The 23,819-nt window shown below is 33.9% G+C and overlaps 2 protein-coding genes across 3 annotated transcripts in view; both read left to right on the top strand.

Moving 5' to 3' along the window:
* Positions 1–8,604, top strand: part of LOC126885872 (zinc finger protein 271-like) — an 84,536-nt gene extending 75,932 nt beyond the window's left edge. The window contains exon 2 of the mRNA XM_050652661.1: positions 5,384–8,604. Coding sequence (XP_050508618.1) covers positions 5,384–8,166 — 2,783 coding nt within the window. The 3' untranslated portion in view covers positions 8,167–8,604. The remainder of the gene's footprint in view (positions 1–5,383) is intronic.
* An 11,186-nt stretch (positions 8,605–19,790) lies between these two features.
* The window catches only part of LOC126885871 (uncharacterized), a 32,092-nt gene continuing 28,063 nt past the window's right edge, over positions 19,791–23,819 (top strand). The window contains exon 1 of one of the 2 annotated variants that reach the window (XM_050652659.1): positions 19,791–20,151. In XM_050652659.1, coding sequence (XP_050508616.1) covers positions 19,943–20,151 — 209 coding nt within the window. In that variant the 5' untranslated portion in view covers positions 19,791–19,942. Of the gene's footprint in view, positions 20,152–20,204; positions 21,358–23,819 lie in introns of those variants that run through there. The other variant, XM_050652660.1, reaches the window with a different exon arrangement.

The raw sequence follows: 23,819 nt of genomic DNA, 5'->3' as shown, positions 1-23,819 counted from the left end.
GCAAATGCTTCGTTTCCGAGATAGAGAGTGTTAAAAGTTTTCTTACAAACTGACGATTTATTTATTTCTTTGAAACCGGTTGAGATATGCAAATGAAAGTTAGTGGCTTTTAAGACGTAGTTATTGCATATTTTTTGACATACAATTAAGAATTTAATATTCACCATTGGCGCGCATACGGATAATTATGCATCGTCATAAGACAATGAGACAATGTTTCACCTAAATTATTCACAGCAGCTCTTAGAGTCAATATTTAAGTACACTTAATATCAAGATATGGGCATCAATATAGATGGAGAGAGATTAAATCATCTGAGGTTTGCGGATGATACATTAATCGCAGATATCTTACAGGATATAGTTTCTATGATACATTCGCTTAAAACTCTGAGAGAGCAGGATTAAAAATGAACTTTGAGAAAACTAAACTTATGACAAATCTCGTAATGAGTGGAAATATAATAGTACATTCTTTCACGGTTTTTGTTCTAAATTTTAAAGAACCGCTTGAATTGACATGAAATTTGGCATACGCATAGCTTACATGTCAAAGAAAAAAGTGATATTGTGCCGATGTGTGCTTTTGCCCTGGGAGTGACTTTCACCCCCTCTTGGGTGTGAAAAAATATATGTTCAAAATAAGTCCGGATTAGAATAAATTGACTAAGTTTAAGTAACTTTTGTTCTATAGATCTTTTTCGCCAAGTCAACACTTTTCGAGTGAATATGTTCATTTTTCAACAAAATAACCACATTTTTAGACGGTTTTTCGCAAATAACTCAAAAAGTAAGTATTTTGCCGAAAAAAACGTTCTTAGCAAAAATATAGCCTGTTAAAAAGTAAAAAAATGGTGTACGCATGAGGTCTCTGGACCTCGTAGAACCAGAGTTATAGCTAATGAAAAATAGGTTCATATTCACCAAATTTCAAATAAAATATTTCGACGTGAAATATCCAAAAAATTAAGCACTTTTTGGGGAAAACCCATTATAACTTTTTTAAAGTGTTTAAAAGAAGCTTTATTTCTGTTTTTATAAAAAGTTTCTAGCATCAACTTTAAGCAAGTTACGCTCAAAATAAAGTTGGTCCCTTTTGTTTTGGCAAAAAAAAATCGGGAAGACCACCCCCTAATTAGCAACTTAAATAAAATTAGTCGTTACCGCTCCACAAATTATTTTACTTATGTTGTGTTTATATGATCTGTAAGTTTCATCGATTCAAAGTGCTTATTTTTGAAAAAATTTGGTTTCAAAGTAAAATTTTCAAAAATTTTAATTTTGAAAAATATTCTTTTTTTCAAAATAACTTAAAAATTGTTAGAGATACCAAAAATCTCAAAAAACAAAAATAGTCAGCATTGCTTTTCTGAATATCCTGTATTCTTTTGTTTTTCTGTAAGACAAAAATTGATTAAGATGTGGTGTTTCTAAATTTGCATACATTCGTGATCAGTGACTCGTTCAACCCCTTTTAACTATAGCCCTTTCACAAATAAGGACTTTGAACTGATGAAACTTACAGATCATATAAACAATACATACACGAGTCAAGAAACTTGTGAAGTCTTAAAGATTAAGTTCATTTGAGATACTAATTAGGGGGTGATTTTCCCGATTTTTTACCAAAAAAAGGGACTAATTTTATTTTGAGCGTAACTTGTTTACTTTTGATGCTGAAATTTTTTTTTAATAAACAAAAATGAAGCTTTTTTTAAACCCTTTAAATAAGTTGTAATGAGTTTTCCCCGAAATGTGCTTCATTTTTGGTAATTTCACGTTAAATTATTCCATGTGGAATTTGACGAATATGAACCTATTTTTTATTAACTATACCTCTGCTTCTAGGTATAGTGACGTGAAATATACATCTTTTTTTTTAATTTTTACAGGATATATTTTTGCTAAGAATGTTTTTTTCGACAACATACTTACTTTTTGAGTTATTTGCGAAAAACTGTCTAAAAGCGTGGTTATTTTGTTGAAAAAATGAACATATTCACTGGCAAATAACTCGAAAAATATTGACTTAATGAAAAAACTATAGAACAGAGGTGGCCAAACTGTGGCTCGCGAGCCACATGTGGCTCTTTGGAAGATAACTTGTGGCTCTCAATAAATGTACCTGAATTCCTTTTAATTTTTGTGTTTCAATGTCTTAAATTATTGACCATAAATTATATAAAAGACTAAGTGTAACATCAGTACTAAGAAAAGGAGACCCTTATCACCGTTGCTATTCAATTTGGCCTTAGAATATGTAATAAGTAAAATATCATCTGAGCTGACAGGGGATTTGCAAATCAAAAATCAAAACTATTGTGGACCTTTGCTGATAATCTAGGTGCAGTCGCTCATTCTACAAGAGACGTGAGAGAGGAGTTTTCATGACTCGAGGAAGAAACAGGTAGTCTGAGGCTTCGAATAAATGAAGAGAATACGAAATACATGCTAGTAACCAAAAATCCAAGACCAAGAGTTAGGCAGAACATAACTATTAATGACCACAACTGCGAAATAGTAATAGAGTTTAAGAGCGGCAATCACAGATGACAATCAGACAACTACATAATGTAAGAAGAGAGGTCTCAGCAAGGATAACTGCGTAGAATAGAAGATCTAAGCTGCTGAAAAGACAATTTAAATTTAGACTGTACAGGCCAATAGTTATTCACCTAATTGTTACATGTGGAAGTGAAACATGGACTCTACATCAGCGGAAAATAAATATGCTGCTGATCTTTGAAAGGAAAGTACTCAGAAAGATATATGGCTCTCAAAGAGATGACTTGATCAGGTTTGATCCCCCAAACCTGAATTGGTGACTGTGTATAGTACTGACAACTTACAAAACATCGTCAGACATATAAAAGCTAAGATAAGATGGGCAGGTCATGTGGTAAGATCAGAGAAAGATAGAGTGTTAAAAACTGTGTTTTTTCCAGAATTTTATCCCAGAAAAAAATGGAAGGATGATGAGGAATCGAAGTATTCTGAAATAGAAGGCTGATTGTAGAATTATTTTTATATTTGAAACAACGAGGTGAACCATTTTATTTCACGTTAAAATTCCTGAAATCCAAACACTGAGAGAAAAATTTAATACCTTTTTTAATTGCGGCTCGGGAAAAATTTCTGATTTTGAAAAATGGCTCGGACTATCAAAGAGCTTGGCCACCCCTGCTATAGAACAAAAGTTACTTACAATTAGTCAGTTTATCCATTTCCGGACTTACTTTGGTCGTATATTTTTCACTCCCAAGAGGGGGTGAAAACCACCCCCAGGGCAAAAGCCCACATCGGCGCAATATCACTTTTTTTCTTTGACTTGTTAGCTATGCTTATGCCAAATTTCATGTCAATCCAAGCGGTTCTTTAGAATTAGGAGGTTTTGCAATATTTTACCGTTAAAGAACGTACTATAACTATTGACAATAATACCACACAACAAGCAGACACTTACAAATATCTGGGACACGAGATCAAAATAAGCAGAGACAATCAAACACATGAAATACAGAGGCGAATAGGCCTTACATGCAGCATTTGGCAAACTAAGCCATATTCTAAAAAGTTCAATTCCCATGTGTCTCAAGCGAAAAGTTTATAACCAATGTATTTTGCCTGTACAAACTTATGGAGTAGAGACTTTAACACTGACGCAAAAATCCGCAAATAAACTCTGAGTTACACAACGAGCCATGGAACGTGCAATGCTAAACGTGAGCCTTCGAGACCACATAACAAATCAGGTAAATATCAGGAGTTCAAGACGTCATTGAAAAAGCTACGACGCTTGTGGAACTGGGCAGGGCACTTAGCTAGAACACAAAATGGACGGTGGATACGGCGAATCATGGAATGGAGGCCCAGAAACTATAAAAGAAGCGAGGACGACCACCGATTAGATGGACCGACGACATAAAAAGAGTAGCGAGAAACTGGCTACAAGCGGCCAAGCGTAGAGAAAATTGGAATGAACTGAGGGAGGCCTATGTTCTCCAGTGGACGCGATTAGCTGATTGATGATGATGAATACTTTACGAGATAGAGACACTGCGAGTACTTTTGTCTTCTGCTACGACTACTCTTCGACTGTAATACTCTATGATAGCGGTTCTCAATCTGTGGTACATGTACCACTGGTGGTACATATCATTATTTGAGGTGGTACACAAAACGCAAAAACAGCCAAAATCAGCACCACTATAATAGTTAATTAGATCATCTAGCTAGATAGGTATTTCAGTTAGGTGGTACCAAAAATAATAAAATATATTTGGTGGTACATGACTCAAAAAGATTGAGAACCGCTGCTCTATGAGATAAGACACTGCGAGTACTTGTGTCTTCTGTCACAATGAGACACTGCGAGTCCTTGTGTCTGCCGTCACGACCGACTATTATTTGACTGTAATACACTACGAGATGAGACATTGAGAGTATTTGTGTCTTCTGCAACGACAATATTTCAACTGTATTACACTACGAGATGAGACACTGCGAACACTTGTGTCTCTCAAGAGAACTATTTTTCGACTTTATATGTTGTGTTTTTACCTGACTTATGGCAAAAGAAAGCTAGCTTCAGTAGATTTTGGAATTGCCCCTATATTATCCGTACCGTATTAAGCTATTCGCAATAGAATAATATAATATAAATAAATAATAGAATGGTCAGCTTACTTCCCTTCAATTAACGGCTGGGTATATCCCAGGTGAAAGTATACGAATAGAACTCATCTTTTGAATAAAAGAATGTGTGTGTACTTTGTACGCACGTAAGAAGTTATACTTCTATTATATGATTTCTTAAAAACAAATATACTTTAAACAGTTTGTTTTAATTTTTTTTTAACACCAAACTAATTTTGTGCTTACTGCTTTCAAAAAAATAAAAAAAAAAAGGATTGCTCCGAATTCGAACTCAAGACCTCTCGATCTCTGGCCGAATGCTATACCAAATACGCTACGAGGACTGTATCGGTTCGGACGTACCTAATGACAATTCACGGTAACAAACAGACAAGGTGAAGTATAATAAATATACAAAAAAAATGTTTTAATAATACTCATCTTACTCCTGAGGAAGACAAATCCAAAGACACAAAAATTATAATAAATATATTTACTAAAAACACGAATATATTCTTTTCACACCTTTTCTTGCACTAATATATTATTTATACATAACTTGAAAGATTTATCAACTAAACGCCATACTGTCTGTGTGCGCATGCGCGCAGTATTATGAAATTTTACTCTCAATCGCGCCTAAAGAAGTATAACTTTAATAAATATTCGGTAACTAATTTTGTTAGAATTTTGAACACCATGTTTAATAAGAGAGATTTGCAAATTTATATTTTTGTTTTTATTTCAGGCTTTCCGCAAGAGGAGAACACATTGGGAATAATGAAAACAATACCTGTAAACCCATCTAAAAAGGAACGTATAAGTCAATCCGCTAAAGAAAACCCAATACAATGTGAAATGTGTTTTCGGCGATTTACTTGTATAAGTTCCTTAGCTGAGCATACGAAAATTCACAGTGGAGAAAAACCTTACAAGTGCGACATTTGTTTTGGGAGGTTTTCTCATGCAGATGCTTTGAAACAACATATAAGATCGCACCCTGGAGAAAAACCTAACAAAAGTCAAATGGGCTGTAAGCTGTCTTCTCAGGCAGATTCTTTGCAACAACATGTAACTTCTAACAATGCAGAAAAACGATACAAGTGCGAAGTTTGTTTGAAGCACTTTGGTCAAGCATCTGATTTGATACAACATATAAGAACGCATACTGAAGAAAAATCTAACAAGTGTCAAATGTGCTTTAAGCAGTTTACGCATGCAGATGATTTGAAACAACATATAAGGTCGCACACTGAAGAAAAACGTTACAAGTGCGAAATTTGTTCTAAACATTTTTGTCGAGCATTTCAATTGAAACAACTTATAAGAATGCACACTGAAGAAAAACATAACAAGTGTCAAATATGTTTTAAGCAGTTTTCTCATGAAGGTTCTTTGAAAGAACATATAAGATCACATACTCTAGAAAAACGATACAAGTGCGAAGTTTGTCTTAAAGTCTTTGGTCAAGCATCTGATTTGAAACAACATACAAGATCGCACTCTGGAGAAAAGCGTTACAAATGTAAAGTTTGTTCTAAGCATTTTTGTCGAGCATTTCAATTGAAACGACTTATAAGAATGGACACTGAAGAAAATCTTAAAGAGTGTCAAATATGTTTTAAGCAGTTTTCTAAGGCAAGTTCTTTGAAAGAACATATAAGAACGCACACTGAACAAAAATCTTACAAGTGTCAGATGTGCTGTAAGCAGTTTTCTCAGGCAGATTCTCTGGAACAACATATAAGATCGCACCCTGGAGAACAACGTTACAAGTGCGAAGTTTGTTTTAAGCACTTTGGTCAAGCATCTGATTTAAAACAACATGTAAGAACGCACACTGAAGAAAAACCTTACAAGTGCCAAATATGTTTTAAGCAATTTTCTCAGGCAGGTTTCTTGAAAGAACATATGAGCTCGCATATTAAAGAAAAACGCTTTAAGTGCGAAGTTTGTTTTAAGCACTTTGGTCAAGCACCTGATTTGAAAAAACATATAAGAACGCACAGTGAACAAAAAGCTTACAAGTGTCAGATGTGCTGTAAGCAGTTTTCGCAGGCAGATTCTTTGAAACAACATATAAAATCGCACACTGGAGAACAACGTTACAAGTGTAAAATTTGTTTTAAGCAATTTGGTCAAGCATCTGATTTAAAACAACATATAAGAACGCACACTGAAGAAAAACCTTACAAGTGCCAAATATGTTTTAAGCAATTTTCTCAGGCAGGTTTCTTGAAAGAACATATGAGCTCGCATATTAAAGAAAAACGCTTTAAGTGCGAAGTTTGTTTTAAGCACTTTGGTCAGGCACCTGATTTGAAACAACATATAAGAACGCACACTGAACAAAAACCTTACAAGTGTGAAATGTGCTGTAAGCAGTTTTCTCAGGCAGATTCTTTGGAACAACATATAAGATCGCACCCTGGAGAACGACGTTACAAGTGCGAAGTTTGTTTTAAGCACTTTGGTCAAGCACCTGATTTGAAACAACATATAAGAACTCACACTGAACAAAAATCTTACAAGTGTCAGGTGTGCTGTAAGCAGTTTTCTCAGGCGGATTCTTTGAAACAACATATAACATCGCACACTGAAGAACAGCGTTACAAGTGCGAAATTTGTTTTAAGATCTTTGGTCAAGCATCTGATTTAAAACAACATATAAGAACCCACACTGAACAAAAACCTTACAAGTGTCAGATGTGCTCTAAGCAGTTTTCTCAGGCAGATTCTTTGGAACAACATATAAGATCGCACCCTGGAGAACAACGGTACAAGTGCGAAATTTGTTTTAAGCACTTTGGTAAAGCACCTGATTTGAAACAACATATAAGAACTCACACTGAACAAAAATCTTACAAGTGTCAGGTGTGCTGTAAGCAGTTTTCTCAGGCGGATTCTTTGAAACAACATATAACATCGCACACTGAAGAACAGCGTTACACGTGCGAAATTTGTTTTAAGATCTTTGGTCAAGCATCTGATTTAAAACAACATATAAGAACCCACACTGAACACAAACCTTACAAGTGTCAGATGTGCTCTAAGCAGTTTTCTCAGGCAGATTCTTTGGAACAACATATAAGATCGCACCCTGGAGACCAACGGTACAAGTGCGAAATTTGTTTTAAGCACTTTGGTAAAGCATCTGATTTGAAACACCATATAAGAACGCATACTGAAGAAAAACGTTACACGTGCCAAATATGTTCTAAGCAATTTTCTCAGGCAAGCTCCTTGAAAGAACATATGAGCTCGCATATTAGAGAAAAACGTTTCAAGTGCGAAGTTTGTTTTAAGCACTTTGGTCAAGTATCTGGTTTAAATCAACATATAAGAACGCACACTGAACAAAAACCTTACAAGTGTCAGATATGCTGTAAGCAGTTTTCTCAGGCAGATTCTTTGGAAGATCATGTAATATCGCACACTGGGAAAAAACGCTACAAGTGCTACATATGTTTTGAGCAGTTTTCTCGGGAAGGTTCTTTAATGCAGCATATAATCTCTGAGCATATGAAATAACATATATGAGATTCCACATTGAAAAAAAAATTGAAAACTATGAAATGTTTACACAATTTTTCTTTGCAACTATTTTGCAACACCGTATAATATGCAAGTTCAACTCTATATTATATTTTAAAGTGATTTGAAAGAAATATTGGGCGATACAAGCTGTGAATTAAGCTGTTGAGATGTTATTGTTATAAAAAATTCAATATTATTCAGAATAGTTATTTATTTGCCGGAAATATTCAACTAATTGACGACAGTGATTGGTCCAAGATGAATAATTTTTCATCGCGAGGATGTGATGTTGGTTCAGTCCAACCAATTTTTGATGAATAACTACTTGGGATTGATGAATCGTTCAAATTTGGTACCATTCTTCGTTATTATAAAAAAGCGCTTCGGATGATGGTTTAATTTAAATTTGTATTTTAAAAACAATAAATTCATTTCAACAATAAACTCATTTCTTTATCTCAAACTTAACGTAAAAAAATTTGAAGTATTTAAATATCTGGGAAATCGTACCATCCTTTTGTATGCGTCTGTTAGCTAAGCTAACTTTACAAGAATTCTGATAAAACTACGTATGGACACTAATAAATAAATAAATAAAACCTACAGAATGGGCGAGTCAGTCCTTCTTAAAATATGCCTTATTCGCAGGAGCATACATAGGAACAGTAAGAAGCTTCTCAAACATTGTGAAAAATGGAAAAAGTATACCTAGCTTAATTGGCTTGAAGAAGGCACAGATCCATGTAACAAGCTGGCACAATTATATTGAGCCCAAGGCCCACACATTAGGCACTTAATCCAGTTTTCTCCACTGTTATCTATGGAAAAAAGTCTTTGGCCAAGTATACATTCAGCAGTCGGTAGATTCTTGGTCCAACAAGTCATCTGGCTCACTGTTTGCATCAAACTATAGTCAACGTTGTGTTCCTCAGAGTCCAAATTACTATTTTGTTAGAATGTTTCGTGGAGCCATAAAAAATACTTTGCCGCGTCCGCATTGGTAAATTTTTCGTGCGTACCAGCTGTTCGTCGCAAACTGTGGTAGTGTGAACGTGTTCGTCGCATAAATTGGACGCAAGAATTTTCGACGCACACGCTCCATCGGTTATCGTTTTCGATCGAAGATCAATAAATTATTTGAGCACTAACTGGTAAAAATTTGCGACGAACGGACTATTATATAATTCAATACGCACGAACAATTTACCAATGCGGACGCACCATTAGACTGCGCGCTTCAATCTAAAATTGTGTCGTGTCCCTCGTGCGACAGAGAAAAATGTTCTCTAATCAGGGTATGCATCTCTTTTTAATCGGCGGCAGTGGAAAATCACGTGGTCGCTAAACCCAACGTGATTTATTTGATAAACCCCGCCGATTAGAAAGAGATGTCTTTTTCTCTGTCGCACAATTTTAGATTGCAGCGTGCAGGTATTTGTTTCTATTTATTTGTGTATCTGTACAGAAAAAACTTTCTGTTACAGAAATGTCATTTGTCTATGGAGAGAAAACATGTTTTTGAGTGGAATTTTAGGGAGTGCAGTGGGGAGTGGGGTACAGTTTTGTATTATAATAATTGATGATGGGTGCGATCAGGATCATTACAGGTCATTTAAAATTTAAACCTTTAGGCCTAGGCCTCTTCAAGGAGAGGCATCTCCCTTTTTGCGGGAGCTTATAGGAGGGGGGCTTGCAATAGTAATGCATATAGTGGAGAAGCAAATATACTACTTATAGTGGATCGGGGGACTCAGATCAGAAGGTGGTTAGGTTTAGCACAGAAGCTAATAGAGGAGTGTAAAGACCGCGTCCCACCATCAAATAATTTGAGCAAACTGAAAGTGACAGTTAGTGACGTCACATCCTGAGTGTTCATTGTGGATAATAATGAAAAATTTTAATTTTGAATAAAATACAAACAAGTTAGACAACTCAATACAAAAAATTTGATCAAACTAGACTGATAGTGAGAGCACAGATTTTTAGAATTTCAAAAAAACTGCAACTGTGACGTCACTTTGACGTACTTCCTCAAGTACGTCAAGTTTACTCAAACTGTTTGATCAAATTATTTGATGGTGAGACGCGGCCTTAAGGTGAAGAATCTTTGCGTAAAACAGCCAACAAGCGATGGGTACCAAGATGTTATCGCATACTTTGGAAACGGCTCTTACAGCTCCCGGAGCCAACCATGGCCGATGACAAACGCTGTCGTCGGTCTTACATCCACCTAAATTTTACGCAGTCAGGATTTCTGTCACCGGCCATGGTTCGGTCCGGGAGCTGTAGATCAGCGTTTGTGAGATGCAGCTTACGTTATCTGAGGGAAATGGGTGGCGGAAATTGAATTGCCCATCCGTCGTCAATTATATATAACAAAGTTTTATTTGTTACAACTCCACTTCAGTACCTAGTAGGTACTACCACTACCGTACTACCAACAATCATATAGATAGCATGGTCTTTATCTAACTCGAGAATATTGCAGTGGAATTTCGTTGTAGCAATAAGAATATACTCAGTTTAATCTCTGCGGCAGCACCTTATAGTATAGTAGGTACCGAAGAAAATATCACCGGTCCGAAACAAGAATGACGTAACTGCAAAAAGCCAAATTGCTCAGGAGATCAAAAAACGATTTTTAAATATTTGAAATAGAGATTAAATGAGGAGTAATAGCGGACCGCCCCGAGAGTATAGTTCCAAACCAGATCGATTACAAGACATAATGGTTAACAAAAGATTTGGATCATCAATAACTAGAACTTGTACATAACCTGGCGCCGATGTTCCATCAGACCATGTCCTTCTCTTAGCAGAAATAAAAATAAAAATCACTAATATGAGGAGACGCAAACCAGAACCAACAATCGACTATGCTAAACTTAAAGATGAGAATATCAGAAGAGAATTAAGTATGAAATTAAACAAAGAATACAAAAGTAGAACTAGAAAGAGAAGTTTATATGGATAACACATGGAGAGTCATAGAGGAAACAATAACGGATACAGTTAAAAAAGAATTAAGTTATAAACAAAAAATACAAAAGAAAAGTTGGATGACTGACGAAATCCTGGCAATGTTCGAAGAAAGAAGAAAACATAAAAACCAAGGGAACCGAGACAAATATCGAGAACAACAACAAAGCATAAGAAGGGAGATAAGAACCTAAGAACGGCAAAAAATAAGTGGCTAAAGAAACAATGTGAGGAAATGGAACAGTTACAAAAACAACATGATGACCACAATCTACATAAGAAACTAAAGGAGGTAGCTGGAATATACAGAAAAAAGAAGCTTTCTAACTTAGAAAATGAACAAGTAAAAATGGCACAAGATGATAGAGAGAGGAAACTCATATGGGAAAAATACATCAAAAATCTCTTTGCAGACGAGAGGCCTGAGGTAGAAGTCGTTCAGGAACAAGTGATAGATATTAACAACCTATCTGGTCCCGAGATCACAATTGAAGAAATTACTAGAGCTTTAAATACCTCGAAAGACGGGAAAGCAGTTGCACCTGATCAAATTCCTGTTGAGTTACTCAGATTCTTAGATGAAGAGGGAATTACGATACTCCAAAGATTTTTCAACCAAATCTATAAAAAAGGAAAATTCCCTGTCCAATGGCTTGTATCTACCTTTATCCCTTTGCCAAAAAAGAACAACGCAACAAAGTGTCAAGAGCACCGACTGATAAGTCTGATGAGCAATTCTTTAAAAATATTCCTCAAAAGTTCTTCACTACACAGAATCTCCACAAAATGCGATAAGGTTATTGGTTGCTCACAATTTGGATTTCGAAAAGGCCTGAGTACCAGGGAAGCACTAGTTGCAACCCAAGTGCTAGCTCAGAACTGCTACGATCAAAGGAAAGATGTAATGATGTGCTTTATGGATTATGAAAAAGCCTTCGATCGAGTACAACATCATAAACTCGTACATATCTAAAACAACTCGACATAGATCAAAAAGACATTCGTTGCATAGAGGCTCTTTACTGGAATCAAACCGCTGTCGTCAAGGTGGATAATGAAACAACGCAAGCTCAAAAAATTCTCAGATCAGAGGTGTAAGACAGGGATTCATTCTCTCCCCACTACTGTTCAATCTATATTCAGAAAGTATCTTCCAGGAAGCTCTTGAGGAATGCGAAAGCGGCATCAAATGGTGCCTGGTGCCTTGGTCAATAATATACGATATGCGGATGACTCATCGGTCTTATAATAGCAGACAATATAGGAGACCTCCAAAACCTTCTTAATAAAATTGGAGAGCATAGCGAGAACATGGGACTTAGCATCAACATAAAAAAGACGAAGTTCCTTATAATCAGCCGTCAATTATGTCAACATCATCAAAATGCAAGACTAGCATATAACAACCAAGATGTAGAGTGCGTAAGAAAGTTTAAGTACCTGGGAACCTGGCTATGTGAAGACTGGATGTCGGATATGACTATAAACCTAAGACTAAGATTCACAAAATGCTATATATGGTCGGTGCTCCTATATGGCATGGAAGGATGGACTTTAAAAATAAACACAATGAATAAGCTAGAGGCATTTGAGATGTGGATCTATCGACGAATCCTTAAAGTTCCCTGGACCGCAAGAAAAACAAATGAAGAAATCCTGAGAAGAATTGGTACAGAACGACAACTGATGTGCCCAATTAAACAGAGAAAAACGGCATACCTGGGGCACCTAATTAGAAATGAAAGATACCAGTTTCTGCAAACCTTAATTGAAGGAAAGATCGAAGGAAGAAGGGGAGTGGGCAGGAAGAAAATGTCATGGCTACGTAATGTCAAACAATGGACAGGACTAAAAAACATAGGAGACCTAATACATACTGCAAGGGATAGAGAAAAATGGTCAAACGTGATCGCGAACATCCATTAGTGGATTGCATAAGAAGAAGAAGAAGAAGAAGAGGAGTAATCGTCCAAGGAACATCGGTATGGCGTTTATATTCTTACAGTGATGGCTTTTTATCCCTATTGGTTCTAATTTCATTATCTTAATTATTATCCCCCCATTTTCAACCCTATCTACAGTTATTGCGTCATTGTTCATCTAAAAATTTTTAAATATTTAAAATAGTGAATAATATAAAAAATAACCGTCCAGTCCAGGAACATCGGCATGGCGTTTATTCTTACAATGATGGCTTTTGCTTTTAGTTTCATCCCTATTCGTTCGAATTTCATTATCTTATTTTAATCCCCCATTTTGAACCATATCTGCAGTTGCGTCATTCTTAATCTTAAAATTTTTCTGTACAAAAAATGCCGTTTATTCTTACAGCGATGTTTTTATTTTCATCTCTATTGGTCCGAATTTCATTTATCTTAATTTAATCCCCCCTACGCATTTTTAACCTTATTTACAGTTGCGTCATTATTCATCTGAAACAAGGTCTAAAAGTGGTGCATAGTTACAGTTCTGTAATTTGGCATAAAAACAAATCAATTGTGTATATTGCATTTATTTATAAAATGGTATTTTCTTTGATTTGTATAGTCTTATAAAATTGTACAGATTATATTCGTAGATATATTATAATTCGTAAATAGTTTTTTTTTTTTCGATTATAGCGCCACCTATCGACAACTAGAATAAATGTTATAAATGTCTGTAATCACGGAACTGCCTTTTTTTCTGTCACATAAAATTTAATACGAAAGAAATCGAAAAACTGTGACGCACTGAAAGGTGCCTATGAGAAAGAGATTATTATCACCTACACAGTATTTTAGAAGTTACGCAATAAATAGAAATTGACAAAATTTGCAGTTACCTCATTCTTGTCAATTATTAGATGTTCTGTGACCGAGTTTGTCTATCCCACAGAACACCTATAAAAGTCAATCAGAGAGTCAGAGACAGACTCAAGAAAGATCGTAACCAAAACTGCTCTGAAAATATCAATTAATTAATTAATGTCAATCAGTATATTTAATAAAAATTTACAATTACATAAACCGATAATTAATTGAACTCATTCGTGATAATCGAAATATTTGGAATCGTCCTATGTCCGATGTTCGAGTTTTGTTAATTACACTGATCTCGTCACACACCGTTGCCGTAACTACCGAATTGTCCAGATATTCAGCGATTTATGTATTGGGACCGTGCAAGTTCGGCAAAGTGACACCTGATTTCTACGCTCAGCAACATTATTCGGACTTTTAATTATATTGGCCAATTATATTAGTCCTGGTTATTGGATAATTGTAAAGGTCATAGTCAAAAAAAAAATAATAAGAAAAAATAAGATTGAGGTTATGTTATTAAAACGCAAACAATTGTATGTAGTAAATAAAATTAGTTAATAAAATGCAGTACTGCAAGCAAAATAAAATTAATTAAATTTACCTTTATATAATAATTGCATATCATATCAATATTGTGGAGCAATATATAATTTTTCTTCTTTATTGACAGTAGATATAAAATATACGTCAATTTGACAATTTCAATTGACAATGAATTATTTAAGAAAGTTACAATATTTCTCCGATATTCTCGCACGATCGTTTCGCGTATCCCCTCCAAGTACTTGCACACCGCAAATAATCTCAAAATCGCTTCTGCCATATTTTAATAATAGGAAAATATGTATGATATTTATATAAAGTTTACTCCCAGGTATGTGCCAAGAATAGATCTGGCTAGGGATATGCTACTCAATGCATCGGGGTGTAACGTCGATATCAAGTACGGTGGTCTAGATATCTTTGTCTGTCGTGCGAGTTTGAGCGTATCTACCATAGATAAGGTATATAATATACACTAAAGGCTGTATGACACTATACATTTTCTTGTATCATTTCTAATATCGTTTCTGATATGTCAAAAAAATGCATAGTGTCATACACAGATACAAGAAACGATATCAGAAACGATACAAGAATTTGTGTCAGGCACAGATTATTGTACAAGAACTGCGCCAATTTCTGCGCAAAGAGCAAAAACGTAAAACCTGCTGGTAAAACATCTAAAATGTCATAATTACTTACTCATAATGGCGGCTGAAATGAAAATGGGATAATGTATTGATGAATTTATTTGTGTTTTTGTAGGTATTATTTGTAAATCTTTTATTGATACTTAATATACCGTTTGGTATGGACTACTGTTCTACTAATAACCATATATTTAGCTCCTAGTAAAGTTCAAACTATAAATTTAGGTTTCATAATTTTTAGGCATAATTTTTTAATAGACGAAAATACAATAGTTCCTAATTTGGATCAAACTGAAGATAATTCTAATGCAAATATTTTAGCACAAATATCAAAACAAAATAAAAACACAAATAATCAACCTCAGTTAACCTAAAATTCTGGTTAACATTAAAATGTTAATTATATAAAAGTTTATAAATTTTATAAAATATTTAAAATCAGCTGTGTCTGTAGATGCAGTACTACCATAACGTGACACAGGGTGACAAACAAAATTTCGACCAATCACGTGCCGAATTTCATACAATTTTCGATACAAGAACTTGCATAGTGTCATACAGGGCACAAATGTACGTACAAGAAATGATACAAGAAAATGTATACAAGAAACGATATCAGAAACGATATTAGAAATGATACAAGAAAATGCATAGTGTCATACAGCCTTAAGAGTCACCGTACTAGACACATGGGGAGGTACCTATGCTTATGGGCTAATTCGGTCCGTTCTCAGATGTGACTTTCATCCCTGTCATGTTAATCTGACGTTCTAAACGTCACTAGACATAAATCTAGGTAGGATATTGGTAGGATCAAAGAATACTCCATCCAACAAGAAGCGAAAGCATCTGTCGGCTCGTTTGATATTCAGGGGACAGAAATATCGGTCGGAGAATGGTAGGGGTAATACTTCACACTACACTAAGAAAAGTAATGGGAAATTCGTTCAAAACTGTAGGAAATTTGAGTTACACTGAGAAACAAAGTAATAATTAAAACTATAATGTTTTTAAGTTGATCTATTAATATGAATTGTATTTTTTTCTGTAAAATTTAATATAACCCATATATAAATTTTGTACTGATAAGTAAAAAGGTTTTAAGTTAAAAATATCGATTTTGACTAAGTTTTGTAAACTTATGTAAACGTGATGGATTTTTGATGCTTAGTTTAATTTCATAGTTAATTTCAAAATAGAGATTAAAATTTCTATCGATTTCTATTACTTTTTTTCGTACTAAAAACTTGAAAAATAGATATTTTTGACCCAAGACCTTTTTACTTAGGACAGAATTATACTTTCAAATTTTCTATTAACTTTGTCTTAGATTGATCATTTTTTTTTTGTTTCCTTTTGAGAAATTTCTTTGAATGTCTATTGACCTCCAACACCACCATATTCTCGCTGCATGAGGAAACTCTGAGGCGGAGGCTAGAATGACTTTATTCACCTTCGATTTCTTTCTGTACATCTGAGGTTTCTGGAAACTCCTCTGGTTGTACTGTACCAAATTCAACTCGCCTGGATATATAACAATTATCTCATCACATCTAGCATCTAATACTTGGGAATTAATCTATCAGCTGAAAACAATATCGAAGAAGAGGTAAAAGAACAAATAATTAAAGCCAGTAGAACGGCCGATGCCTAAACGGCACAATTTGGAAAAAAAACACATAAGAGTGCAAAACAAAGGCCCAAATATATGTCAGTTATTAGGCCAGTTATGACTTATAAGGCCGAAACAAGACCAGATACAAGCAAAACACAAAAACATCTGGAGACCAACCAAATGAAGATCTTAAGAAGGATTGCTGGAAAAGTACTACAGGACAGGGTAAGAAGTGAGGAAATCAGCCGCATATGCGTGGGGTGGACAATATAAATACCTGGGTAAAGAAGAGTGGATTAAATATATAAGCAGGATGTTTGAATCAAGGATAGTAAGGGACAAGTCACCGTTAGGCAGAAGAAGTATAGGACGCCCAAGGAAAAGCTGTAATGACAATTTAGGGACAGAATGAAATGCACCATTGAAGGAAAACAGGCAGTACTGCCTATATAAAAGAAAGAAGACATCAGATCTAGCATCTAGCCACCTTAACCTGTTTCTTATTTTGTTTCCAATAGGATCAATAGGATCCACACCCAATTTTTCGTATATACTGATTCCTAACATTATCTTTTCTAGTTATTCGCTAGTTCTAGTTATTAATAACTGCGGATTCAATACGGAACTTAACCTAACCCTAATGAAGCTCTGCTTTCACACAAAATTTTCCAGTTTCAGCTGCATTTGCTCTCTCTAATTGTTACCTTCTGATACATTTTTTATAGCACTCTCACATATTCAGCCGGCACTCCTTTCCTACTTAGTACCATTAGGTTTCTGGTAACTTTGCTATATGCCTTCCCAAGATTAATAAACACTACGTGCAAGTCTTTCTCTTCCACTCATAAGTTTTTCCCTCAGCTGTCATAAAATAAAAATTGATGTTGTGGACCTGCCTTGCATAAATTCAAAAAGACTTTTATTTCTAGAACCGTACACTAAATTTATACTATTGCAAATTAAATTAAACACTAAATAGCTATGTTTAAATTGTTTTTTTATTAAAAAGCTTAATTAAAAATCTGGGAATAAATAATTTTAATAGATAGGTACGTATATGGAATCACATAAATGTTTAAAAAGAACTTTCTCTCATTGCCCTACCCCTACGATCGTTTACCTGCTACGATTTTTCGGTACTGAAAAGAGAATTCACGATTATTTGTTCACGATCTAGTGGGGCGTCCCAGTACGAACCACACAAGAAAATCCACCTTTGCGTGGAGCCATCACAATGAGAGTTTATCTTAACAATAGATATGTTTAATAGTATTATCCTTTTTTCTACAATTAGAAAAGATTAAACAACACAATAATTTTACAACAAACAGCTGTTAGGGGTTAGGTTGAGAAATTAGAAATAATACATGAAACATGGCGGATCGTACATGCGCAAAGAAATTTGGATCGTGAAATAGTCGATGCTTTCGCTTCTTGTTGGATGGAGTATTCTTTGGTAGGATCTACCAATAAGTAGGATCTTGGTATCTACCAAGAGGTGGGAGTAACGGAACGACAGAAACACAGAGGCGGCGGCCATCATATGCTAGAGAGAGAAAGCTAAGCGCCGGTAGAGGGAGATAGATAGACCACCGACCCGAACTGCTCTGCGTTACGCTATTTTTCCGAGTTGACCAAATGTGTATAAGATCTTTGTTTACTCCACTGTTATCAAATTTTGACGCTAATGACATTTATGAAATTTTGACACTACTGGCATTTCGTAGGTTCTTCTTCTTCTTCTTTTGTCTGGCTATGTCCTTCCATTCAGATCTCTCTTGGGCCCTTCTCCTCCATTGTCTTATATTCATGGTTTCCAGGTCGTCTTCCACGTCATCCAACCATCTCGTCCTGGGCCTTTCTTTTTTCCGCCTTCCTACCGGCTTCCACTTAACATCTCCTTTGTCGTTTTCATGTCTTCTTGTCGCGCAATTTCGTAGGTTAATTAAGTTATATCGGCGATTTTTTGTCTTTTCTGCGTTATTCCTTTAATTTTTAGATTTTAGTCTGATTTTATATAAATAACATTTGTTTTTAGAACTCTTTAGCGACGTATTAATATAGTACAATATTTACGGATTACCATCGAAGGCTGACATGATCAACAAAAAAAAAAAGATGTATTTGGTGATTTTTCTAGTGACTTTCTTGGGTGTGAATCTGTCTTTTTAGTTTACTCCTCCTGCTTTAAAACCAACTATAGTGACGTCTTCCATCTGGGTGTGATGATGTAATCGATTATTTTTTTTAAATGGGAATAGGGGTCGTGAGGTAGCTCATTTGAAAGGATGTTCAATTTTCTATTGAGTAATCTAAACACTAACATCATTATTTATACAGAGTAACCAAAAAAACATTTTTGAATTAAATTAAATGACGCAAAAAAGAAAAGTGTAGGTAGGTATGTAATTTATTTAACTAAAATACATTCTATTGCTGTCAGACAATATAAAAAAATGTTTATTTGCTAAATAAACATTGCTTTTCGGTTAAATTAAATGTTCAAACTTCCATGGCAGTTTGAAGAGGCAGCTGGGAGGGGGTTTGAGATTTAATTTAAGCGAAAAGAAATGTTTATTTGTGAAATGAACATTTTTTGCTATATTCTGACAGCAGTACAATGTATTTTGAGTTAAATAAATTACATACCTACATTCTTCTTTTTGCGTCAGTTAATTCAATTCGAAAATTATTTTTTTGGCCACCCTGTATAAATAATGATGTTAATGTTTATATTACTGAATAGATAATTGAATAACCTTTCAAATGAGCTACCACACGTCCCCTATTTCCATTTAAGAAAATCATCATTTACGTCATCACGCCCAGATGGATGACGTAACTAGTATGACATATATACCAAAAAATTGTAATTTAAAAATAAAAATCGACCTGTTTTAGGATTTTTCTCCAAAATCATCCGTTTTATAGAAAATGAATTTAATCCATAATTTTGCCCCTCTCTGTATAAAAATATTTTTTCATTTAATCGTGGCAACACTGCATCCCTGGTTAATTCATTGCTTTCCTTCTAGACTGTCGTCCATTGAAAACCAGCTGATTTGAGTTGACAATAAAATGTTCCGGTGCAAACAAGCTGTTTTAGCTGTAAATTCGATAAAATATTGTGTAGTTTTGCCTCAAAGGTTTTAGACGATACCGAATTTGATTCGGTAGCAATGGAAAATGATATACGGACTGACAAATATCAGTCTGTACCGTCAGACACTGAAAAGCTTGAGAATGATTTAAACAATGGTACGGCAGCGGGTAATGGAGAAAATGTTGAAGACAGTGAATGCTCTCAAACGATTAACGAACAGGAGGGAAATGATTCTAACGGGAAGGAATGTCACAAAGATAATGATCTCATTAACATCACCATTAGGTTAGTGATAATTGATTGACTTATTTATAGTGCCTATACCATCTGCTACAATAAACAAATATTACGTTTTCATCTATATAGCAATTGTATAATATGAAATTATTTAAAGTGTAACTATGAGTTTAGATAATCATTTTGCAGTTTTGCTTGTGATATCTTCCACTTTTTCCTCATTTTTTATTTCTCCTAGTTCTCTTTTATTCAGTTCATGTTTTTCTAGATATTTTTCCAGGACAACTTACTTTTTATTAAATCTTTTTCGTCTACTTCATCTCTATGGCTACAGTTTCAGCTTCATTATTTAATTATTTTCTTGGTTACATAGTTTACATGGTTAGTTACCATTACTTTTAAATCTAATTTTCAAAAGTTTTTTCTGCTTATTATTGCTTCCAATATCAGACTAAACAATATTGGGGAGATAGAGTCACCTTGTTTTACTCCGTTCATTTACATTGATCTCCTTAAAAGTTGTTCTATCGAAACTGACTTTTCTGGGATAATCATTAGGTTTACTGTTAGCATATATCTTAATTTTTCTGGGATTCAAGATGCTCTTGCTCTTCCATGAATTGTGTCAAAAGCACTTTTGAAAACTATAAATCTGTGGTGCTAAGGCAAAACCCGATATGTCAAAAAACGTGATTATGCAGTAGATCAGTTTAAAAGTTTGCGGTGTTGTTGTAATAGTGGACATATCGGAAACTAATTTTATCATCTACTGATTACATGAACGCGTTTAGATATATTGGGTTTTGTCATCATATTTATCATCACTCAATGTACATATTGGCATTAAAACCGAAAAATCGATAATTTTTGACATATCGGGTTTTGCCTTAGTACCACAGAAATATCACATGCATTTCCCTGTTGTATTCTCTCCATTTTTGCTTATTTGCTCCAGTGTTCTTTGGAATTAATTGTAGATCTCCCTGGTCTGAAACCGTTCTGGTCTTCCCTTAATATTTGTTCAGCACATGATTTAAGTCTCATATTTAGTATGTTTGCTAGAATTTTATATGTGGTGTTTAGTAGGGTTATTGCTCTGTAATTCTCGCACTACTTCCAATCTCCTTTTTTATAGATTTGTACTATAACACATCTGTTCCAATCATGTAGTATGTTTTGTATCTATATTTGTTGTATTAGCTTGTTTATTTCTTTTTGTAATAAAGATAATGATCTCATTAACATCACCATTAGGTTAGTGATAATTGATTGACTTATTTATAGTGCCTATACCATCTGCTACAATAAACAAATATTAAATTTTTACTTATATAGCAATTGTTTAATATGAAATTATTTAACCTTTAACTACACACGCTGGCATATTTTGTACGCCAGATATAAGAATTCTACTGCAAATATATTTAAAAATTTAATTTTTGACCTTGTTTATCTCTCTAACCTATCACTGGAATGTGCTTTAAAATTTGGTTTTAGTTTCGTTATATTCGGCGTTCTGGGAAGATCGTAATTTACAATTTAGTATTTGTTGTTTCCGGTGGTGGACAATATACGCCACGATTATATTAATATAAGTAGTAATATAAGTTCATATTTCAATTGTTTTTTAGTCATTATGGCACAAAATATATTTTCAACGAAAACTTTTCGTTTATAAATTTGCAAAAGTCTGTGTGTTATTGCGTTGCCGCTCCTGTAATACTTAGAGCAGATGTATCGATGGATTCTTATGTAGTTTTGTCTTCTGAATCCAAATCTGAAAACGGCATTTCGATATCTCTAACCGTCTTCGAGATAATCGACCTCAAAATCTAAAATGTGACGTCACAATCTGGTTATCTCCTACCAGGCACTAAACGTCAGCTGAAATCTTTGATTAGGAAGTAGGCTACTTTTTTAATCTGAATTTGTTAAGCAAAGCAAATGTTATTATTTATATTTGAGTTTGACACTTCGTTAATGTCAAACTAAATTTTAAATTATTTAGCTATTAATAAAATATAAATGACATTTTATAGTGAATTTAATTATTATAATAATACCTATGTGTAATAAATGTATAAAAATACAATTTGAGTATACACTGCGTCCATAAAGTAACGCATAAATTAATTATTTCGTAAACCGGCGTCATTAAGGAAAAATCCCGAAACAGGTCGATTTTTATTTTTAAATTCCGATTTTTTGGCATATATATCATACTAGTGACGTCATCCATCTGGGCATGATGACGTAATCGATGATTTTTTTAAATGAGAATAGGGGTCATGTGATAGCTAATTTGAAAGGGTATTCAATTCTCTATTCACTAATATAAACATTAACATATTTATTTATACAGGGTGTTCAAAAAAACATTTTTTTAATTAAAATAATTGAGACAAAAAGAAGAATGTATGTAATTTATTTAATTCAAAATACGTTTTACTGTTGTCAGAAAACAGGAAAAACATGTTTATTTGACAAACAAATATTGTTTTTCGCTTAAATTCAATGTTAAAGCTGCCACCCACCTGTCTCTTGGCAGTTTGAACATTTCGTTTAAACAAAAATCAAATGTTTATTTGTCAAATAATTTTTTTTTCTCTTTACTGACAGTAGTAAAATGCATTTTGATTTAAAATAAATTACATATATTCTTCTTTTTGTCTCACTTGTTTTAATTAAAAAAATGTTTTTTGAACACCCTGTATAAATAATTATGTTAATGTTTATATTATTGGATAGAGAATTAAATACCCTTTCAAATGAGCTATCACATGATCCCTATTCCCATTTAAAAAAATCATCGATTACGTCATCACGCCCAGATGGATGACGTCACGAGGATAATATATATGCCAAAAAATCGTAATTTAAAAATAAAAATCGACCTGTTTCGGGATTTTTCCTTAAAGTCGCCGGTTTACGAAATAACAAATTTATGCGTTACTTTATGGACGCTCTGTATTTTGAAAGCAATAATACATATTATACTATATTATTAATGAATCAGTAGAAACGATTATATTTAAATTTGGTAAATTATGTATAACTCCACTCGACCAGCGACCAGCGCACACAACTCAAAACACAAGTACGCAAATACGGTTGCGTGAAGCGTGGCACAAAGCTGTGGAATTTACGAGACTCGCTAGGTCTGTAGATCCAAGTAAAGTTCATCAGTAAAAAGTATCTTTATCATGTATGTATTATTTATTTTACAATTTTGGAAAATTTTTATTTAAAATGTGGTTTGGAATAAAAAAGTATGTTCTGATATATGAAATTACATCATTCTAATGGAAAAAAATATTTGACGAATTTTCTCAAATTATGGATACCAACATCATTTTCATTTATAACTCTTGTATTTTTAATTTGACGAAGAAAAGTTATTCTTCATAAAAATCTCTTCTTGGTCTAAGATTTATGATGCAACCATCATGAATCAAATTTTATTAATTTTATACGAGGTATGTAAAAAAATATGAATTTCGAGTAAAGTATCTTTATAGTTCACAACATTTAAATTAGAATGATGTACTTGCACATTAAAACATAATTTTTAATTCTAAACAGTTTTTCGTAATAGCAATTTTCTATATTATGAATTTAAATAGGTATATAAACAAAGTTTTCGTTATGATAATGCTTGCATTTTCAGCTTGTTCTTTATAAACAATACTTTTTCGCTTGTAAAAAATCACATTTCA

The sequence above is a fragment of the Diabrotica virgifera genome, chromosome 6 (assembly GCF_917563875.1).
Source record: "Diabrotica virgifera virgifera chromosome 6, PGI_DIABVI_V3a".
In the NCBI taxonomy this organism is placed as follows: Eukaryota; Metazoa; Arthropoda; class Insecta; order Coleoptera; family Chrysomelidae; genus Diabrotica; species Diabrotica virgifera.
This window is presented reverse-complemented; position numbering and strand designations above follow the sequence as displayed.